This window comes from Ictidomys tridecemlineatus, chromosome 2, assembly GCF_052094955.1.
Source record: "Ictidomys tridecemlineatus isolate mIctTri1 chromosome 2, mIctTri1.hap1, whole genome shotgun sequence".
NCBI lineage: Eukaryota > Metazoa > Chordata > Mammalia > Rodentia > Sciuridae > Ictidomys > Ictidomys tridecemlineatus.
The window spans coordinates 76,751,475-76,768,364 of NC_135478.1; the positions used below are offsets into that span (position 1 = coordinate 76,751,475).

At 56.3% G+C, this 16,890-nt stretch overlaps 1 protein-coding gene across 1 annotated transcript in view; it reads left to right on the forward strand.

Moving 5' to 3' along the window:
* The window catches only part of Cmklr1 (chemerin chemokine-like receptor 1), a 36,419-nt gene extending 24,719 nt beyond the window's left edge, over nucleotides 1–11,700 (forward strand). The window contains exons 2-3 of the mRNA XM_078038977.1: nucleotides 4,934–4,998; nucleotides 5,645–11,700. Of these exons, the coding sequence (XP_077895103.1) occupies nucleotides 5,648–6,739 (1,092 nt within the window). The 5' untranslated portion in view covers nucleotides 4,934–4,998; nucleotides 5,645–5,647 and the 3' untranslated portion in view covers nucleotides 6,740–11,700. The remainder of the gene's footprint in view (nucleotides 1–4,933; nucleotides 4,999–5,644) is intronic.
* Nucleotides 11,701–16,890: the final 5,190 nt, after the last annotated feature.

Genomic DNA, 16,890 nt, shown 5'->3' on the forward strand with positions numbered 1-16,890 from the left:
CTCCCTAGCCGCTGGGCACTCCTTGATTTTTGATGGAGTCGTGTTCAGATAAACCCAAAGTTCAAAGTATTGTAGGTTAAAAATGCATTTACTGTGCCCCAGTCAGCCTCAGGATCCCAAGATTGGCTGGGAACTGTGGCCAGAGGCCACTGCCCGGCATCTTGAGAGTGGATCCAAGCACCTATCCCCAGCTTGGGAAAAGGCCAAAATTCAAAATATGAAGTGTGGTTTCTGTTGAATGCATATTGCCTTGGCATTATCATGAAAGTCAAAAATTGTAAACCGGATCGTCTTGAGCTGGGCACTGGGTGCTCTAATTTATAACAATGACAACAGCAATGACCTGAAGCTGTATGTGTTTCCAAAGCCTCAGTTTCCTCATCTGTAAAATGGGCCAGAGGAACCCCCCCCCCACTGCAGAGCTGCAGCCATACGTGAGACAGTCTGTGACAAGGCTGGGCACTGTTACGTAGTAAGTGCCCAATAAATACACTAGGGTGCCAGTAATGTGAAGCGTGCGCTTATTAAGTGCTCCCTGCATGCCGGGCATTGAGTGGGGCGATGACTGGGAACGGTATGTGTCAGGTGGCCCTTGGTGTGTGGGTGGCCTTGGGAGAAGCGTCGCATGGAGAAAGGTCACCAGCAGAGGGAGAGGCCTGGGGACCTGGAGAGAGGGAGGTGAGGGGGGCAGGAGTAGCCTGGTGGACCCCGGCTACAGTGAAGGTCACCTCTAACAACAAAAATAAACAACAACACTGGCCGCGTCCACTGACCTCGCCTCCTTGAGTCTCTGTGTCCCCAGCTGAAAATGGGTGTGACCGTGTTGGGATCCTGTACGGCTCTTGGGTGACGTCAGAGTGCAGCTCGTGACTGGCTGCCCAGGAGATGCTGGGTGAAGTCACCTTGTCCTTCATCCCTCCCTCTGCCGGACGGTATTAGGGGACCCGGGCTGAGGCATGTAAGATGCTCATTGGGGACAAAGGGTGACAGGCCCTTTTTTTTCCCGCATTCCTTCTTTGCCTGTGATTGTTTATAGAGAGAAGAGGGCAGAAGTGACCCTCTGTGATTTCCAGACCCTGAGCCTGAGGGGACATCACAGGAGGCCCTGATCCCTGGGGCACTCTCGCACACAGCCCAGGGCTGCTCTGGGACACGCCACTGCCCCGAGGCCACCATGCCAGGAGCAGGCTCAAGCCACCAGTGCTTTAGAGGATCGCGTCAGAAAAATAAAACAAGACAACAAAGAACAGTGGGTGCCCACCATTGGCTCTGGTCCTGGGACGTGGCGCTGAATAAGATCCAGTTCTTGTGCTCAGATGTCCTGCCGCCCGGTCAGAGGCGTCCCCTGGCCACGGTCACATAAATAACTCATGACTCGCAGAGGTGAGCAGCCGGGGATTGACCAAATGGTCACTAACGGTGGCTCTGCTGTCAGCCTGGCTGTGACAGATAATGTGGCTGCTGGCCAGACTCCCCTCCCTGGACGTGTGTCCCAGACCTCAGCCAGATTGTCCCCAAATCTGGGGAGGGTGCATTCCTTGAGAGGTTCCCCGGAGGGTGGAGCCGGGGACCCTGCAGCATCAGGAAGGATGTGAACAGGCTCAGGAAAATGTGCTCGGCTTTCTAGCAAGCCCTGTGGTTAAGGGCTAAGGTCGGGGTCAGAGCAACCTGGATGTGCATCTGTCCTTGGCTGACCCTGTGACATGGGCTTCCCTTCAACGGAAGCGACAGCAGGGTCACCCCTGGGTTGCATGAGCTCATGCAGGCGAGCGTCCTCAGTCCGCCCGGGCTCTGTGTGCACCCCACCAACTCTGCCTCACAAGGAACTAAAACCAATGGAAAGCCTCATCCGGGCAGACCAGAGACCCAGCCAAACCCAGGCAGAGGCTGAAGGCCAGCAGCGGTGAGGGAACGGCTGCCTTTAGCCTGCAAAATCCACTCCGAGCTTCCTTGTAGCCACATCAAAAAAGGAACAGCAGATCCGTCGCAGGGTCTTGCGTTACGGAGAAAGAGGAAACAGTTTCAGTGTCTCGGGAGACACAATGTTGTCCTTGACCAGGAAGGAAGAAATGGCAGCGCCATGGACCAGGAGTCACACAGCTCGGCAGGTGTCATCTCATGTGGAACTTGGGGTAAAGAGGAGGGAAGTCTGAGAAGGTGGCTCAGGGAAGGATCCCTGTGTGGGCCCCAGGAATGTGAGGAGGGTACTGCTTGGGCTCAGAGTAGGTGGGATGTGGGGGCTGTTAACCCTGCAAGGAGGCAGGGGAAACCTGAGCCTTTTCACCTGGGATCTCTAGAAGTCAGATTCTGGAGGCAGACCGCCCAGCTGTGTGACCTCAGGCAAGTGGCTTCACCTCTCTGAACCTTGGTTTCCTCATCTATGAACTGGAGTTATCCCTTCAGGGCCATTTGGGAGTACGGAATGGAATCTTGCAAATAGTGAGCACCTGAGTAGTTGTTCACCACGTGTGCGCACATAGTCTGTGTATATAATCACGTAGACTCTTCTCTTTCATAAGCTTGGTGGGATACAAGTGACTAAAATGTGCTAGCTCTTTACAACGAAAACTTGTCCAAAGGGTCATTGTCATTGCATGTTGCTCCCAGCAACTCGAGGGAGGGGTCCTTTACCTCCATCTGAGACGCTTGGCTTTGAGAAGCAAAATCTTACTCTTGTCCCTGACCTGCCTTTGGACTCAGAATCGGTGTGACAGGAGGGCAGGAAGGTCCCCGTCCTCTGGCCTCCCAGCTGGCCTTCTCCCCTCCGCTCAGAGGAGAGACAGTTTAAGGGGTCGTGGAGAAGCCTGAGGAGTTAATAATAATAACCAGCACTCGACGCCGGCCTGCGAGGGGCGTGCCCAAGGATTCCGTATCCGGGATCAGAAATATTTTGGAAAAACAATTGCATCTCCACTGAACATGTCATTCCTTGTCCCCAAACCATTCAGCGTATTTAGGCCGCATTTGCCTTGCGTCCCGTCTCATAAGTAATCCAGAGGGATCCTGAAGGACGTGGCTGGGCATCGCCATCTGCACGGGGTCCTTGGTGCCTGGGGATTTCGAGAAGCGGGGGAAGGGCCCGTCCCCACAGAGGAATCGAACCCACTCGACTCCTGCTGGGGGGGTGAGGGTGGACAGACAGACGTGCCCAGGGGCTGTCAGGGGGCTGTCAGGGCCTCTGTGCCAGCCCTGCTTGACCCGGACCCAAACACGGGACGACGCGGCCTCTGGCTCCACGGTGCCCTCAGCCCAGGCTGAGAGCCACCAGGTTACGACGTGCGGCTGGTCTCTGCGGAGCGGCTGGGGTCCTGGATGTCCCTCCTGTCCCCACAAGGGGGGTGTGGGGGGGGGGAGGCGCCCGGCATGCCCTGCTTCCCTCCCTTCTCCCTTCTTTTATTTTAAAACATATTTTCAGTCGATGGACACGATGCCCTGAGTTTGTTTATTGAGTTTTACGTGGTGCTGAGGACGGACCCAGGGCCACACCCCCGAGCCCCAGCCGGCCCCTCCCTTCTACCCTCTTACTCCACCTGACCCTCAGAACCCAACTCAGAAGCCACCTGCCCCAGGAAGCCTCGGACTCCCAGGCTGGTGGCTGTCCCCCCGCAGGGCTTCCTGGGGCCTGCAGACCTGCCCTGGGCCCGCACTTGTACCTGTGAGCTCCCGTGGGAAGGGCCCCGGCACAGCCATGTCCTTGTCCCTGGGAGAACCAGCACTGGGACTCTGGACAAGGTCATTTCTTCCTCAGGGACCTGCTTGGTGGGAGCCATTGACTTGAACGGATCACGATTTCAGGGGCAGCGTGACCTGCGGGTTCAGAGCCCAGGGTCTCTCCCGGCCTCTGCCCGGACCTTCACCTCCCGGAGCCTCACTTAGCCCCTCCTGGGGTTTGAGTGACAGCAACCCGGAGGGAGAGCTCTGCCAGTCCCGGGTGCCTGCCAGCTCAGCGTGTCACCCCAGGGGTCACCAACCCCCGTCAGCGTCCTCCAATCATGAGAGGCCAGCTCCAGTGTCCCCGTCTTTATTCTAGTGCCCCTGGGGACACTCAGTGGACACCCTGGGCTGCCCCCTCAGCCTGCAGAGTGGAGAGACACCGAAGCTCAAATCCCGAGCCCCTTGATCTCAGAGTCCTGCGTGGAATTTCCCAACTGCTTTTGTTTAATAAAAGCAAAGGACGACTTTCATGTAATAAAGTAGAACCTCAGGTCCCTGAGGACCAGCCACACACTGACGCACAGGAACCTGCAGGTATTTATCATGAAGTATCCACGGGCAGCCTCGCCCGGCTCCGGCGTCTGGTTTGGAGCCGGTTGTTCAAGACGGGAGAGCCGGGCAGAGAAGAGAGTGTGGGCGCGGGGGGCTGAGCCCGGGGTTCCAGCCCTGGGTGGCCGTGACCCCGGGGGCTGCCACCTCCCTTACTGGGGGCTTCCTGTGTGTCCGGTCCCAGCACCCTCGACAACTTTAGTTCTTCTTTTTTATTTGTTGAACCAGGGATGAACCCAGGGTACTTAACCACTGAGCCCCATCCCCAGCCCTTTTTAAAAATTTTATTTAGAAACAGAGTCTCACTGAGTTGCTTAGGGCCTTGCTAAGTTGCTGAGGCTGGCTTTGAACTTGTGATCCTCCTGCCTCAGCCTCCTGAGCTGCTGGGATTACAGGCCTGCGCCACTGTACCCAGACCAGCCTCTGAAGAGCTCTCAAGTTCTGGAGGTCTTGGAAGCAGTGATCACGTGCAAGGTCACATGCAGGGTTCAAACCCCACCTGGATCCCTTCCGGGCTGAGTGACCTCAGCTGAGTACTACTCAGACCCCAAACTTCTGCGCCTCCTGTGTCTGGTGTGAGCAGCCCAGGGGCTCCTGATTCTGGCCCTGAACTTGCGCCATCCTCTTGTCCTCAGACCCAGACCCACCTGCCGCCTCCCTCTCCCCTCAGGTGTCTCAGCTGTACACAGGAACCGGCCGACCGGGGACCCCCGTTGGACACCACAGCACTGAACGGTGAGGGACTCCTGTGGTCTGAGCTCAGGTCTCCAAAGGGGACGAGTGGCCCCGGCCAGGCTGGGAGCACGGGGGTGGCTGCTAGCAGGGTTTTGGAAGTGTGGCTGGAACCAAGTTCGTGGCACCATGCCTCTCTGTCCTAGGGGGCAATTTCCCCATTATTCTAGGGGCTTTGGGGTGAATATTTCCTTCCCCATTAAACGGTGGGGAAGGAGAGGATCCCAAAGAGGCAGAAGATATGATCGTCAACAGGACAGACCTGAAACTTGGAATTTTTTGGTGCTGAGGATTGAACTCAGGGGCACTCGACCCCTGAGTCCCATCCCCAGCCCTATTTTGTATTTTATTTAGAGACAGGGTCTCACTGAGTCGCTTAGCGCCTTGCTTTAGGTGAGACTGGCTTTGAACTCTGATCCTCCTGCCTCAGCCTCCCCAGCCGCTGGGATGACAGGCGTGGGCCACTGTGACCGGCTGACACTCGGATTTCAATGGCAGCTTGGTCTTTTCCCAGTTCTCTGGCCTTGGGCCACTGCTGGAGGGGGGTCTGCTCAGAGCGGGGCAGGGCGCGGTTGGTCTTGCTGGCGCGGGTCAGCTTCGGGAGGTCACTGTCGCCCAGCTGCCCCTCATGACCTGCCTTGCCTTGCAGAGGATGGAGGACGCGGAGTATAACTCCTCGCTCCCCTACGACGACGAGTACCTGGATGATCTGGGCCCCGTGTTGGTGCTGGACGACCACCCTCCCCCGGAGGCCAGGGTGACCCGGGTCCTCGTGGTGGTGATCTACAGCCTCGTCTGCCTCCTGGGCATCCTGGGCAACGGCCTGGTGATCGTCATCGCCACCTTCAAGATGAAGAGGACGGTGAACAGCGTGTGGTTCCTCAACCTGGCCGTGGCCGACTTCCTCTTCAACGTCTTCCTGCCGCTGCACATCACCTACGCCGCCCTGGACTACCACTGGGTGTTCGGCAGGGCCATGTGCAAGGTCAGCAGCTTCCTGCTCATCCACAACATGTACACCAGCGTCTTCCTGCTCACCGCCATCAGCCTGGACCGCTGCGTCTCCGTGCTGCTCCCCGTCTGGTCCCAGAACCACCGCAGCGTCCGGCTGGCCTACACGGCCTGCGTGGTCATCTGGGTCCTGGCCTTCTTCCTGAGCTCCCCGTCCCTCGTCTTCCGGGACACGGCCAGCCTGCACGGCAAGACCTCCTGCTTCAACAACTTCAGCCTGTCCGCGGCCGGCCCGTCCGGCCGGGTCGGGTCCAGCCCACACGTGCTGGTGACCGTCACCCGCTTTCTGTGTGGCTTCCTGGTCCCCGTCCTGGTCATCACGGCCTGCTACCTCACCATCGTCTGCAGGCTGCGGCGCCACCGCCTGGCCAAGACCAAGAAGCCCTTAAAGATCATCATCACCATCATCGTCACCTTCTTCTGCTGCTGGTGTCCCTACCACACTCTCTACCTGCTGGAGCTACACCACACTGTCCTGCCTGGCCCCGTCTTCAGCCTGGGCCTGCCCCTGGCCACGGCCCTCGCCATCGCCAACAGCTGCATGAACCCCCTTCTGTACGTCTTCATGGGCCAGGACTTCAAGAAGTTCAAGGTGACGCTCTTCTCCCGCCTGGTCAACGCTCTGAGTGAGGACACGGGCCACTCCTCCTTCCCCAGCCACAGGAGCTTCACCCGGATGTCGTCAGTGAACGACAAGTCTTCCGTGAACGAGAGGGAGACCAGCATGCTGTGAGCCTCACCTGGGAGACCTGCAGCGGTCACTCCCAGCCCAGGGGTGCCCAGGGGTGCCCGGGGACGTGCCTTCTGAAAACCAAGGCAGGCACCTCGTGACTGCTCCTTGATGGATACTCGCTGTATTTTGCGTAGGGGTGAACCATGTTTTGAATCCAGGGTGGGGAACCCCTGTCTTTGAGTGGCATGGGGGACAGAGCCGGCCATGTCTCACATGGACCTTGGACCAGCACCCTGAGCTCCAAGGGAGACCAGCCTGGACCCACCCAGAGCAGCCAAGGAAGGATTCTCAAAAGCACCCCCATGAAATGAGATTGGCTTGAGGCTGTGGTATTCAGCTGCCTACTGGGTACCCCAGGAATACCCTGGGTCCTCTCCAAAGTCCCTGGAGGGAGCAGGAGAGGTCAGGGGGAACCTAGTGTGAAGCAGCTGACGCTTCGTCCCCCGAGATCCTGGCCCTGCAGTGTCCCTCCGGGTGAGGCCTGTGGAAAGGCACAGGATACCGACTGGAGTGACAGACGCCCCTGATCGTGAAATTGGCTTTGAGAGGAGTTGAGAAGATGGAGACGAGGTCCGCAGGGCTTTGTGGATTCTGGCAAGGTCCGCACCAGGGAGCCTGCAACCGGGACTGGAGTCTGGGGAAAGGCAAAGCAAAGACCGACCAAGGCGTGGGCACGGCAGCTGGCCCCAGAGCTCCCCACGGTGGGGCACGTCAGCCGGCCCAGGGGTGGGGGTGGCGGTGGGGACCTGGTGCTACCTGGCAGGACAGCCTGCAAGCTGCCTTGCCGAACCACGTCCCTGAGAGGAAGGCAAACAGCTCCCGTGTGTGCACCTCCGTGTCTGGCTTATTCTCTCCTTCCTTTGGCGGGAAGTGACATTGTCCCACTGACAAATGACAGAGCGGAGGCTCTGAGGAAGGAAGCCAGGCACCCAGCATCACACACACGGCCTCACAGCGGCAGAGATGCGATCTGCCCCAGGCTCTGCCTCCAGAGGCTCCCCTCTGGTATGGAGAATTTGTCTGTTGAGAAGATTCCAGACCATCACGTGGCCCATGTTCAGCGTCCATAAGATATTTACTCCCCACGGTGGCCCTGAGCTAGGCACAATGGTCATTTCCCTTTTGCATATGAGGAATCACAGCTCAGAGAGGTTAAGGGACTTGCCCAGGGTCACCCAGCTAGTTTGCTGGAGGCTGGATGGGAACCTCAGTTTGCTGGGTTCAAACAAGGCGGCAGAGTCAGGAAGGAGCTAGAGAGGTTGGGGCTTCTTTGTAACAGGGTGCTGCTGGGGGTTGAACCCAGGGGCGCTTTACCACCGAGCAACATCCCCAGGGCTTTTTGTGTGTTTGTTTGTTTGCTTTATTTTGTATTTTGAGACAGAGCCTCCCCATGTTTCGGAGGCTGGCCTCGTCCTGGCACCCCTCCTGCCTCAGCCTGGGATCGGAGGCGAGCGTCACCGCGCCTGGCGAGAGGTTAGGTTTTGAGCGTAGCTTGATTTTTTCAGCAGATCAATGTGAAAATCTCAATGGCCCTTTCAGGAGCTTCTGCAAATCGTTTTCAAAATGATCCAAAACGGCAGAGAAAATGCACTTGGCCTCCAGCTCCCTGGACACCCATCAGCACCCCGCCCCCGCCCTCGGGACCCCCACCCTCAGCGCACCCCGAGGTCTCTGTCGGACGGAGGCCTCTTGGCCCCGAACCGCCCAGGTCCCTTGGTTGGGAAGCCTGTCCTCCAGATGTCACGTCGACCTCACGCTGGGCCCGTTCCCGATCTTTGGGCTGTTTGGAGTCACACTTCATCAAGGGACAGACTGTTCCTTCCTGTGGGGTCTGGGAGCTTTCGATGGGGGAGCTCTGAGTCCATCCGAGCCTCCGACGGCCTCAGGGATAGCGACCTGCACAGTTGGACGGGAAATGGAGCTTTGAAGACGGCCCAGCGCCCCTGCCGTCCCCGCCCAGGTTCACAGAGGAGGCGCTAGGTGCCGGGTCACGGAGGCGGTCCTCTGCCACTCAGGCCTCCGGGCTGTGGGGACAGTGCTTCTCCTGGGCTGCAGGGGAGGCCCGGCCAGGCGGGGGGCCAGGAATTCATGGGGTCACGGGGGTCGCCGACAAGCAGGACGGGATGCAGACCAGCTGTCCTCCCCCCTCTCTCCTGGATGCCACACCAGCGTCCCTGTTCCGACTGACTTTTTCTGTTAGGGATGTCGGTGTGACCAGGACATCCCCTCCTGTCTTGGCCCCACGGTGTCTTCTGTAATCCCTGCAGTTGGTGAGCGTGCTCCTGTGTCACACTCCACGGGTAACCCACACGCCCAGGGCCTGGCTTCTTCTCTCTGGGCCGGGACCCAGCCAGTGGTCTCAGTGCTACCTCCGGGGCCAGGTGGGTCGAGGGGACATGAGGACGAATGGCAGAGAGACCTGAAGAGAAGAGAGTACCTGAGGGTGGGGGAGGGAGGGAGGGGGAGCAGAGCACACTGATGACCGAGAGGGCTCTGGCGTTTACTGAGCACCGACCATGTGTCACCTACCATGTGTCACCTACCATGTGTGACCTACCATGTGTCACCTACCCTGTGACTGGCCTGCGGGGGGGGGGGGGGAGGACTACCGTGGCCCTGTGGGTGGTGCGGAAAGCGAGGCTAGGAGCTGGTCACGCTTACCTGGGGGACACGGGTTAGGAAGGGGGCAGCTGGCTTGGAGCCAGGGCTGCTGTCTGGGCCCCCACCTCCATTTTTCTAGCAACCAAGCACGCAAAGGGGTGGCGACTTGGTCAGTCTAAGAGCAAAGGCCTGGCGGATGGGAGAGAAAGGCCAGGCCTCCTGGCTCCTAAGTCTTGCTCTTGAGCACTGCTGGGGCCAGCTCAAGGGCCCATCCCCCACTGACCATCCCCTAACACTCCCCATCCCCCCAACACCCACCATCCACCCACACATCCACCCACTCATCTCCCCACCGCCCACCCACACACCTGTTACCTGAGCACCTATTATCCACCCACTCGCCCATTACAGCGCATTTAACACCTGCTCTGTGCTGGGAGCCCAGGGAGGCCCTGGGACACAGGATAACCAAGCCACACCGTCTCTGACCTCTGGAGAGTGGGACAGACAGCTGACCATTAAAACCCACCAAACCCGCCCATCCCCGTGGAGAAGACCCCCAGTGAAGGCCACACACTTATTCTAGAGGGACCTGACCCCATTAGGAGACAAGGACGCTCCCTGGGGGACACGCTTGAGTTACCTTGGTGGGTACTGGCTTGGTGGAGAGGCCCTGGAGGGGGCGCTCTGGGGGAGGGGACAGGTGGCCAGTCCTGTTGATCTGGGAGATCGACACAGCGGTCACACGGGAGTGGGGACTCCGTGCGGGAACAGGGCGGAGGCTGGACAGACCCGGGGAGGCCTTCACCCTGAGAGCGAGGGGCCAGGCCTGATCAGGTCTGCACCCCGTGTCCACGGCCCTGGCTGCTGTGCAGGGACCCAGTTGGAGCCGGGCAGAGAGGAAGCAGGCAGTGAGGTGTCCCAGCTGAGCAGGGACAGTCCCTGGACTGGGGGAGGGGAGGTGGAGCCCTGGAGGGGGACTATGGGGAGACAGTGAAGAGCCCCGGGCCCTCTCAGGGGAGCGGTGAGTGGGAAGCCAGGCTGAGCCCGTGTCTCTACACAGAGTCTCGATGCTTTGCTTTATTGACATGAATTAATAGTAAACAGGATTCACACCGACTCCGGGTGCACAATTACCATCCTCGGGGGCCCGAGCACATAATGAAGCCCATAAATAACGCACAGGTTCACCTCGGGCGGCGGAGGCCTGTTCATGCTGCGATTCAGGGGGTGGTGGCGGGGGTGGCGCGGGGGTCTGTGCAGACAAGATGTCCAGCTGCGGGGACCGGGGTTTAGCCTTGGCCATCACCTGGGCTCTGTCTGGGGGGAATCTTCTAGAAGTGCCTCCCCCCGGGAGGATGTGGCTGCCCCCAGCATGGCCTGGGTTCCTGGTCCAAGGGCAGGTGGGGAGCCAGCAGCAAGCAGCTCAGGCCTGTGCATGGTCCAGTGACTGACAAGGACAACCTGGTGGCCGGAGCTAATGTCATCGGGCATGTTCAAGTGCGGGTGGCCACTTGAGTGTCATTATTTCATTGAGTCCTTGCAGCAACCTCTGTGGTAGGAGCTGTAGCTCTCTCCACATACAGATGGAGAAGTTGAGGTTCAGAGAGGTGAAGTGACCTGTCTGAGGCCACACAGCTACTAAGTGATCAAGCTGGGGTCCCAGCCCTGCTGGTCTCAAAAAATCTGTTTCCCCAGCAACCTGCAGACACAAACTGTCCTCTGAAGGGAGCATGACAGGGTGCGCTCCCTCTCTGGTGTCGGGTTCTGAGGAGGCCCCAGTGAGGGGGTCTGGGGATTGCTTTGTCCTGGAGGGAGGGAAGCCGTGTTGGGTGGGCTTGTCACTTGCAGGCAGCCTTGGGGGGGCTTAGGGTTTTGGAGTTTGGAAGAGACACATCCTGTCCCGCCCTTCCCCTCTCCGGCTCACAGACTGAAACGAAGTCGGGGGTGCAGCTCATCGGGGGACCTCCTGCCTCTCTGGCCGCTGTGCGCTGAGTGAGTGCAAATGCTCCTGCATGTGGTCGGCGTTCGCCAGGCCGCCCCCTTCACTTCTGAGTTTGTCCCCCAGGCCCCCGGTCTGACCTGGAGGACCTCTGCCCAGGCTCTCCTCGGGAGCCTCGGCAGAATCCTGGCTGGAAGGAGGCAGGTCTTGGCAAAAGTCACTTCAGGGCAGAGACGTGATGTTGGGGGCATGAACTCAACCTTCCAAATTGCCCCAGGTGTGGGCGAGGGGTGTTCCCTGACCTGCAAGGGGTCACATGGGAGTCCTCACAGGTTACGCTCCCTTCTCGGTGTGTCTACGGTGAATGCACCGCACAGCAGTAAGTTAAGCCTCAATAAAAGTCTTTTTAAAAATAAAATAGTTGGTGGTAACTGTAGAAACGACTTCCCACGGGCACCCGGCCAGCCAGCAGGAGGAGAGGACCAGATCTGGGGGAATCATCCTGCAGGTCTGTCCAAAGCAACAGTCTCAGGAAGGACCAAGCCCTCCTGGGGGTTATCCCAGTGTGACCCTGACTCTAAGGGCCTCTGATCACCGTGACAGGAGCAGGTGGGCTCGGGAGTCACGCGGTCTGAGCTCGAATCCTAGTCCACACTCTACATCAGCTGGAGACCTCTGATGAGCTCATTCAACTCCCCAAGCCTCGGTTTTCTCATCTGCACAGTGGATCCGATCAGAGTTTGCAGCTCCTGGGGTTACCAGGGAGTTAAAGGAGACACCCCCCACCTTAGTGCTTAGCCCTTAGGGGCAACCACCCCCTGCAGGTCACAGCCTGGTCACCTTTGCCCCTCCCCCACTCTGCAGAGAGGCCAGGCTAAGGTGCGCGGTCCCCCTCTCTAGCAGATCCCTGGTCTCTTTCCTCCTTGGTGCTGTCTGATCATTGCACTTCTTTCTGTATTTGGCTGCCTTGGGTCTGCCCTGCTGTGGGTGGCGAGCTCCGCCCGTCCCTCCCACTGAACCCCATCACCCAGGGCAGAGCTGAGCCCGGAAAAGTGCTCACAGTTTTTTGTTGAGTGAAAAAATGGTCAGCAGCTCACATTTTTATCACCATCACCGTCAAGGACCATGATGGTCATGGTCACAATACACTCTCACAATACGTAAATGATCAAATACAGTGAAAATGCCCAACATCCCAGCCACTAGAGAAATGCAAATTAAAATGATGCTGACTCACTCCAGTCAGAATGGCAATCATCAAGAACACAAGCAACAAAACATGCTGGTGAGGATGTGGGGAAAAGGTACCCTCATACCTTGCTGGTGGGACTGTACGTTGGTGCAGCCACTCTGGACAGCAGTGTGGAGAGTCCTCAGAAAACTTGGAACGGAACCACCATTTGACCCAGCTATCTCACTGCTCTGTCTATATCCAAAGGGCTTAAAATCAGCACACTACAGGACACAGCCACATCAATGTTGATAGCAGCTCAATTCACTATATCTAAGCTACAGAACCAGCCTAGGTGCCCTTTAACAGACGAATGGATAAAGAAAATGTGATACACATACACAGTGGAATATTACTCAGTCATTAAAAATAATAACTTTATGACTTTTGCTGGTAAATGGATGGATCTGGAGACTCTCATGCTAAGTGAAATAAGCCAGTCCCCAAAACCAAAGGGCATATGTTCTCTCTAAAATATGGATGCTAACACACAATTGGGTGGGGAGAGGATAGAAGTTCATTGAATTAGAAATGTGGAAATGAAGGGAAGGGACTGGGGATGGGAATAGGAAAGAGAGTCGAAGGAATCTGAATAACTTTCCTGTATCCACACAGGAGCACACGGCCAGTGAAACTCCACATCATGTACAACTGCAGAAATCGGAAGCTCTACTCCACGTATGTACGACATGTCAAAACACACTCAAAAAAGAACAAATAGGAAAAAATACATGATTTCCAAATATACCTGATTTTCTACTTTTTTCCTCTATGGATGAAGGCTGGAGAGGGTGCCATTTCTCCCCATTTCACAGACAAGGACACTGAGGCCTGGGGTACTCAGTTGGGAGTGGAGGAGTCTTGGTTGCTCTCTTGCACAATTCAGAGCCATCAGACGAAGGAGGTTCCCATTAAGGGCCTCTCCCTCCCCTGGCCCCCTCCCTCCTGGGGCCCCCTCCCTCCCCTGGCCCCCTCCCTCCCCTGCGGCCTGATTTACTGCAGCCTGGAAATAAAGGAACCAGATGTCTCCCCGACTCCTCTTATGGTTTTGCGGTTCTTTTTCCGGATCAGGGCTCTGGGAAGGGTTTGGCGGGTATGGCTGGCCGCGGACTCCTGTGTTTACACCCCTCTGGATAAAGCCATCGACCGGGCATCAGGTTTGCATGGGGCACAGATGATGGGTGACAAAGCATATCCAGACACCTGAGTGTCCTATGATGCCCCGTGACTCTGGAGCCCAGGGAACTGACCCTGGCAGAGGCCCGAGGCTACGCCTGCCCTGGTCTCCACCATGTGGACATTTGGCACCCGAGAGCAAGCATCTGGGTGGCTGAAGGAGTTTCCAGTTGGCTTCCAGATGCTGACCCTGTGGAGCAGGGACATGGTGGGAAAGGGGACTCTCACAGCCTTAGCTGTTGGCCTGTGGACTCCTGGTCGATGGCAGGATTTAGGATGCTCAGGACACTGTCCAGTCTTCCTGGGAACCACTGGCTTGGGATGAGACTTTAGGCATAGTGACAGGTGGCCGGAGGCCATTCCACGTCAGTCATTCTACTTCCTCTCCCTTGGAAGGCTGGACAGTAAAACCAGCATTTAGGGACAAGAAAGCTCAGAGGGATCAACTGATCAACCACTCGCCCAGAGGCAGAGCTGGGATTCGAACCCACGCCACACCCATATGACTTTGTGGCACCTTCTCTTTCACTGCTTATTCTACTTCCTGGGTTAAGTAAAACAGAGACCTAAGAATTAGTACAGATCAGAGGAAGAGGCTTTTGGCTATAGTTAGAGAAGACTCACAGCTTGGCTGGAAATAGCTGAGTGGAGACAGATTCTGGGGTCCCAGAGGCACCCGTTAGCCTCTGCTTGCCCACCCCCAGATTCTCCAAATAGGCAAGAGATTGGATTCAACGGCTCTTTCCCTCCTTGGAAAAAGAGCAGGAAGAGACCCAAATGAATGGCTCCTGAGAGGTAAAAAATAATTCAGAAACTGAGGCAGGTGGGAGGAAGAATAGAGAATGGGATGTGGGTTTCCTGACCCCCTTCCGTTCTCGATCTAGGAACACTCAGTGTGTTCATTTATGGGAATCAAAATGTCTCTGGTTGGTGATTTCTGGATTCTTTGGGCCTGCTGTGCTCGTATGATCCTTGTTCTAGTCCCCTGGCTGCAGACTCTTCCACAGATTAATGGAAAAAGTTTGCTTAACCTTAAAATGCAGGATATGAAGGGGCCCTGTGGTCAGCCTAGTCAAGCCCCCCTATCCCCAGGATCCTCTATGGGACAAAGCAGGAACTGGGGACTTCCCCTGGCCCCAGACCTTTCTCTCCTGCCCCACAATTCCATTTCCAGTCCCTTCTGTGGCTCAGTCTTTTTCTCACAGTTTGAGTTGAGAAGCAGAGGAACAGACAATCAGCGTACTTTAAAAGGCTGGGAATATAAATGGCAGGAAAGAAAGCCCTGAAGACCCCTGAGAGTTAATATCTGCCTTTGGACTCACCCTTGGAAATAAACCAAGCAAGATATGAAAGAAAGAAGATCATCTCCATGAGGGTGTTTTGGGCTGCAAGTAACAGAAGACTGAATCAAGATGGCTGAGGCCACAAGCAAAGGCATTCCCTCCCTACTGAAAAGGCCCGGAGTGTGGGAACTCAGCAGCCCAACCTTGACACCAGGGGCTCAGGGCACTTCCTTGCCCCTGATTTGTCACCTTCAGAGAACAGACTTTGTCCCCAAGATACATCTCTCCTGGTCCAAAGATGGCTTCTGCAATGTCAGATGTTGAAGCCACCTTGGCATCTGCCAGAAGGGGAAAGACTGTCCCTTTAAGAATGTTGCAAAACGCCTTCCCCTGAAGCCCCCAGCAGAGCTCCCCTCACCTCTTTGGTCAGAACTGGGTCACGTGGCTGCTGCTCCACCAATCACAGTGAGGGAAAGGAGGGTGGCTTACACCAATCAGGATCCACTCCTGGGTCACCTGGGAGAGGGGTGACCACTCAGATGAGACCAGGTTCCAGTCCCAAGGACAAAGGAGGGCAGTTCAGGGTAGAGACCAGTGGGGTCTGTTCTACCACATTTTTTAAAATATTTATTCTTAAGTTTTAGGTGGACACAATATCTTTGTTTCACATTTATGTGGTGCTGAGGCTTGAACCTAGAGCCCTGTGCACGCTAGGAGAGCGCTCCACCACTGAGCCACAACCCCAGCCCTCTACCACATTTTTATTCATTTTTTAATCAGGTCACCAAGTGTTCCTTTAGACAGCCTTGGACACTCAAGTCACTACCTAGTAGACCTAGTGGAGGTGCCACAATTTATCTAGTTAAAATGTTATTGGTGACCAACCTAGGTACCCTTCAACAGATGAACGGATAAATAAAATGTGGTATATTTTATATATTACATATATTATTATATATATAATATATATATATATACACACACACATACATATATATTTATTTATTTTACTCAGCTGTAAAGAAGAATGAAATTCATGGTATTTGCCATTAAATGGATGGAACTGGACTGGAGGCTATTATGCTAAGTGAAATAAGCCAGTTCCAAAAAACCAAAGGCTGAATGATCTCTGTCTGCTATGCGGATGCTAACACACATTGGGGGCAGATAGAAGTTCACTGGAGCAGACAAAGGGGAATGAAGGGAAGGGAGGGGGATGGGAATAGGAAAGACAGTAGAATGATGGGACGTCACCTTCCATGTCCCTCTATGACCACACGACCCGGGAAACTCCACATCACGTAGAGCCACATACATAGGGAGCTACACCCCACGTACGTCTGTGTCAAAATACACTCTACTGCCGTGTATATCTAAAAACAGCAAATAGAGAAACAAAAACGAATTATTGGTGGACGTTCGGGTGATTCATTTTCTAGAAGGTTTTAGTATGGTGATGAGCTTCCTCAGGGGGTCCTGGCTCCCACCGAGCAGAGCTCCGAAGCCCCCGCCCCTAGTGTCCGGGAGGCCCGCAGAGCTGACTGACCTGGACTTTCTGCCCTCAGGCCCACCCACAGGGGTCCCCCTTAGAGCACTGAGAACTTTCCAGAAGCTTCCAGAGTCTGGCTGGCTTGAGGGAGAGGGCATGGCAGGTGGACATGGCCACACGGTGAGGCTGTGGCCTCAAGCAGAGTGGGCAGTGGCTCTTCCTCCCTGTGCCCTGGTTCCTCTCTGTGAGCGGGAGAGGGCTGTAGAAATGCCCTGTGGCCTGTGTGAGGACTCAGCCACGCGGACTCTCCCGCCCCACGGTTTCTTCTTCCTTATTCACAGTACTGCTCTGCCCTGCGCTCTCCAGGGCCTTGCGCAATCGGGGCCATTGACCCAGGAAGCGGCATGGATCTTAGATGGTGTGTCCGGG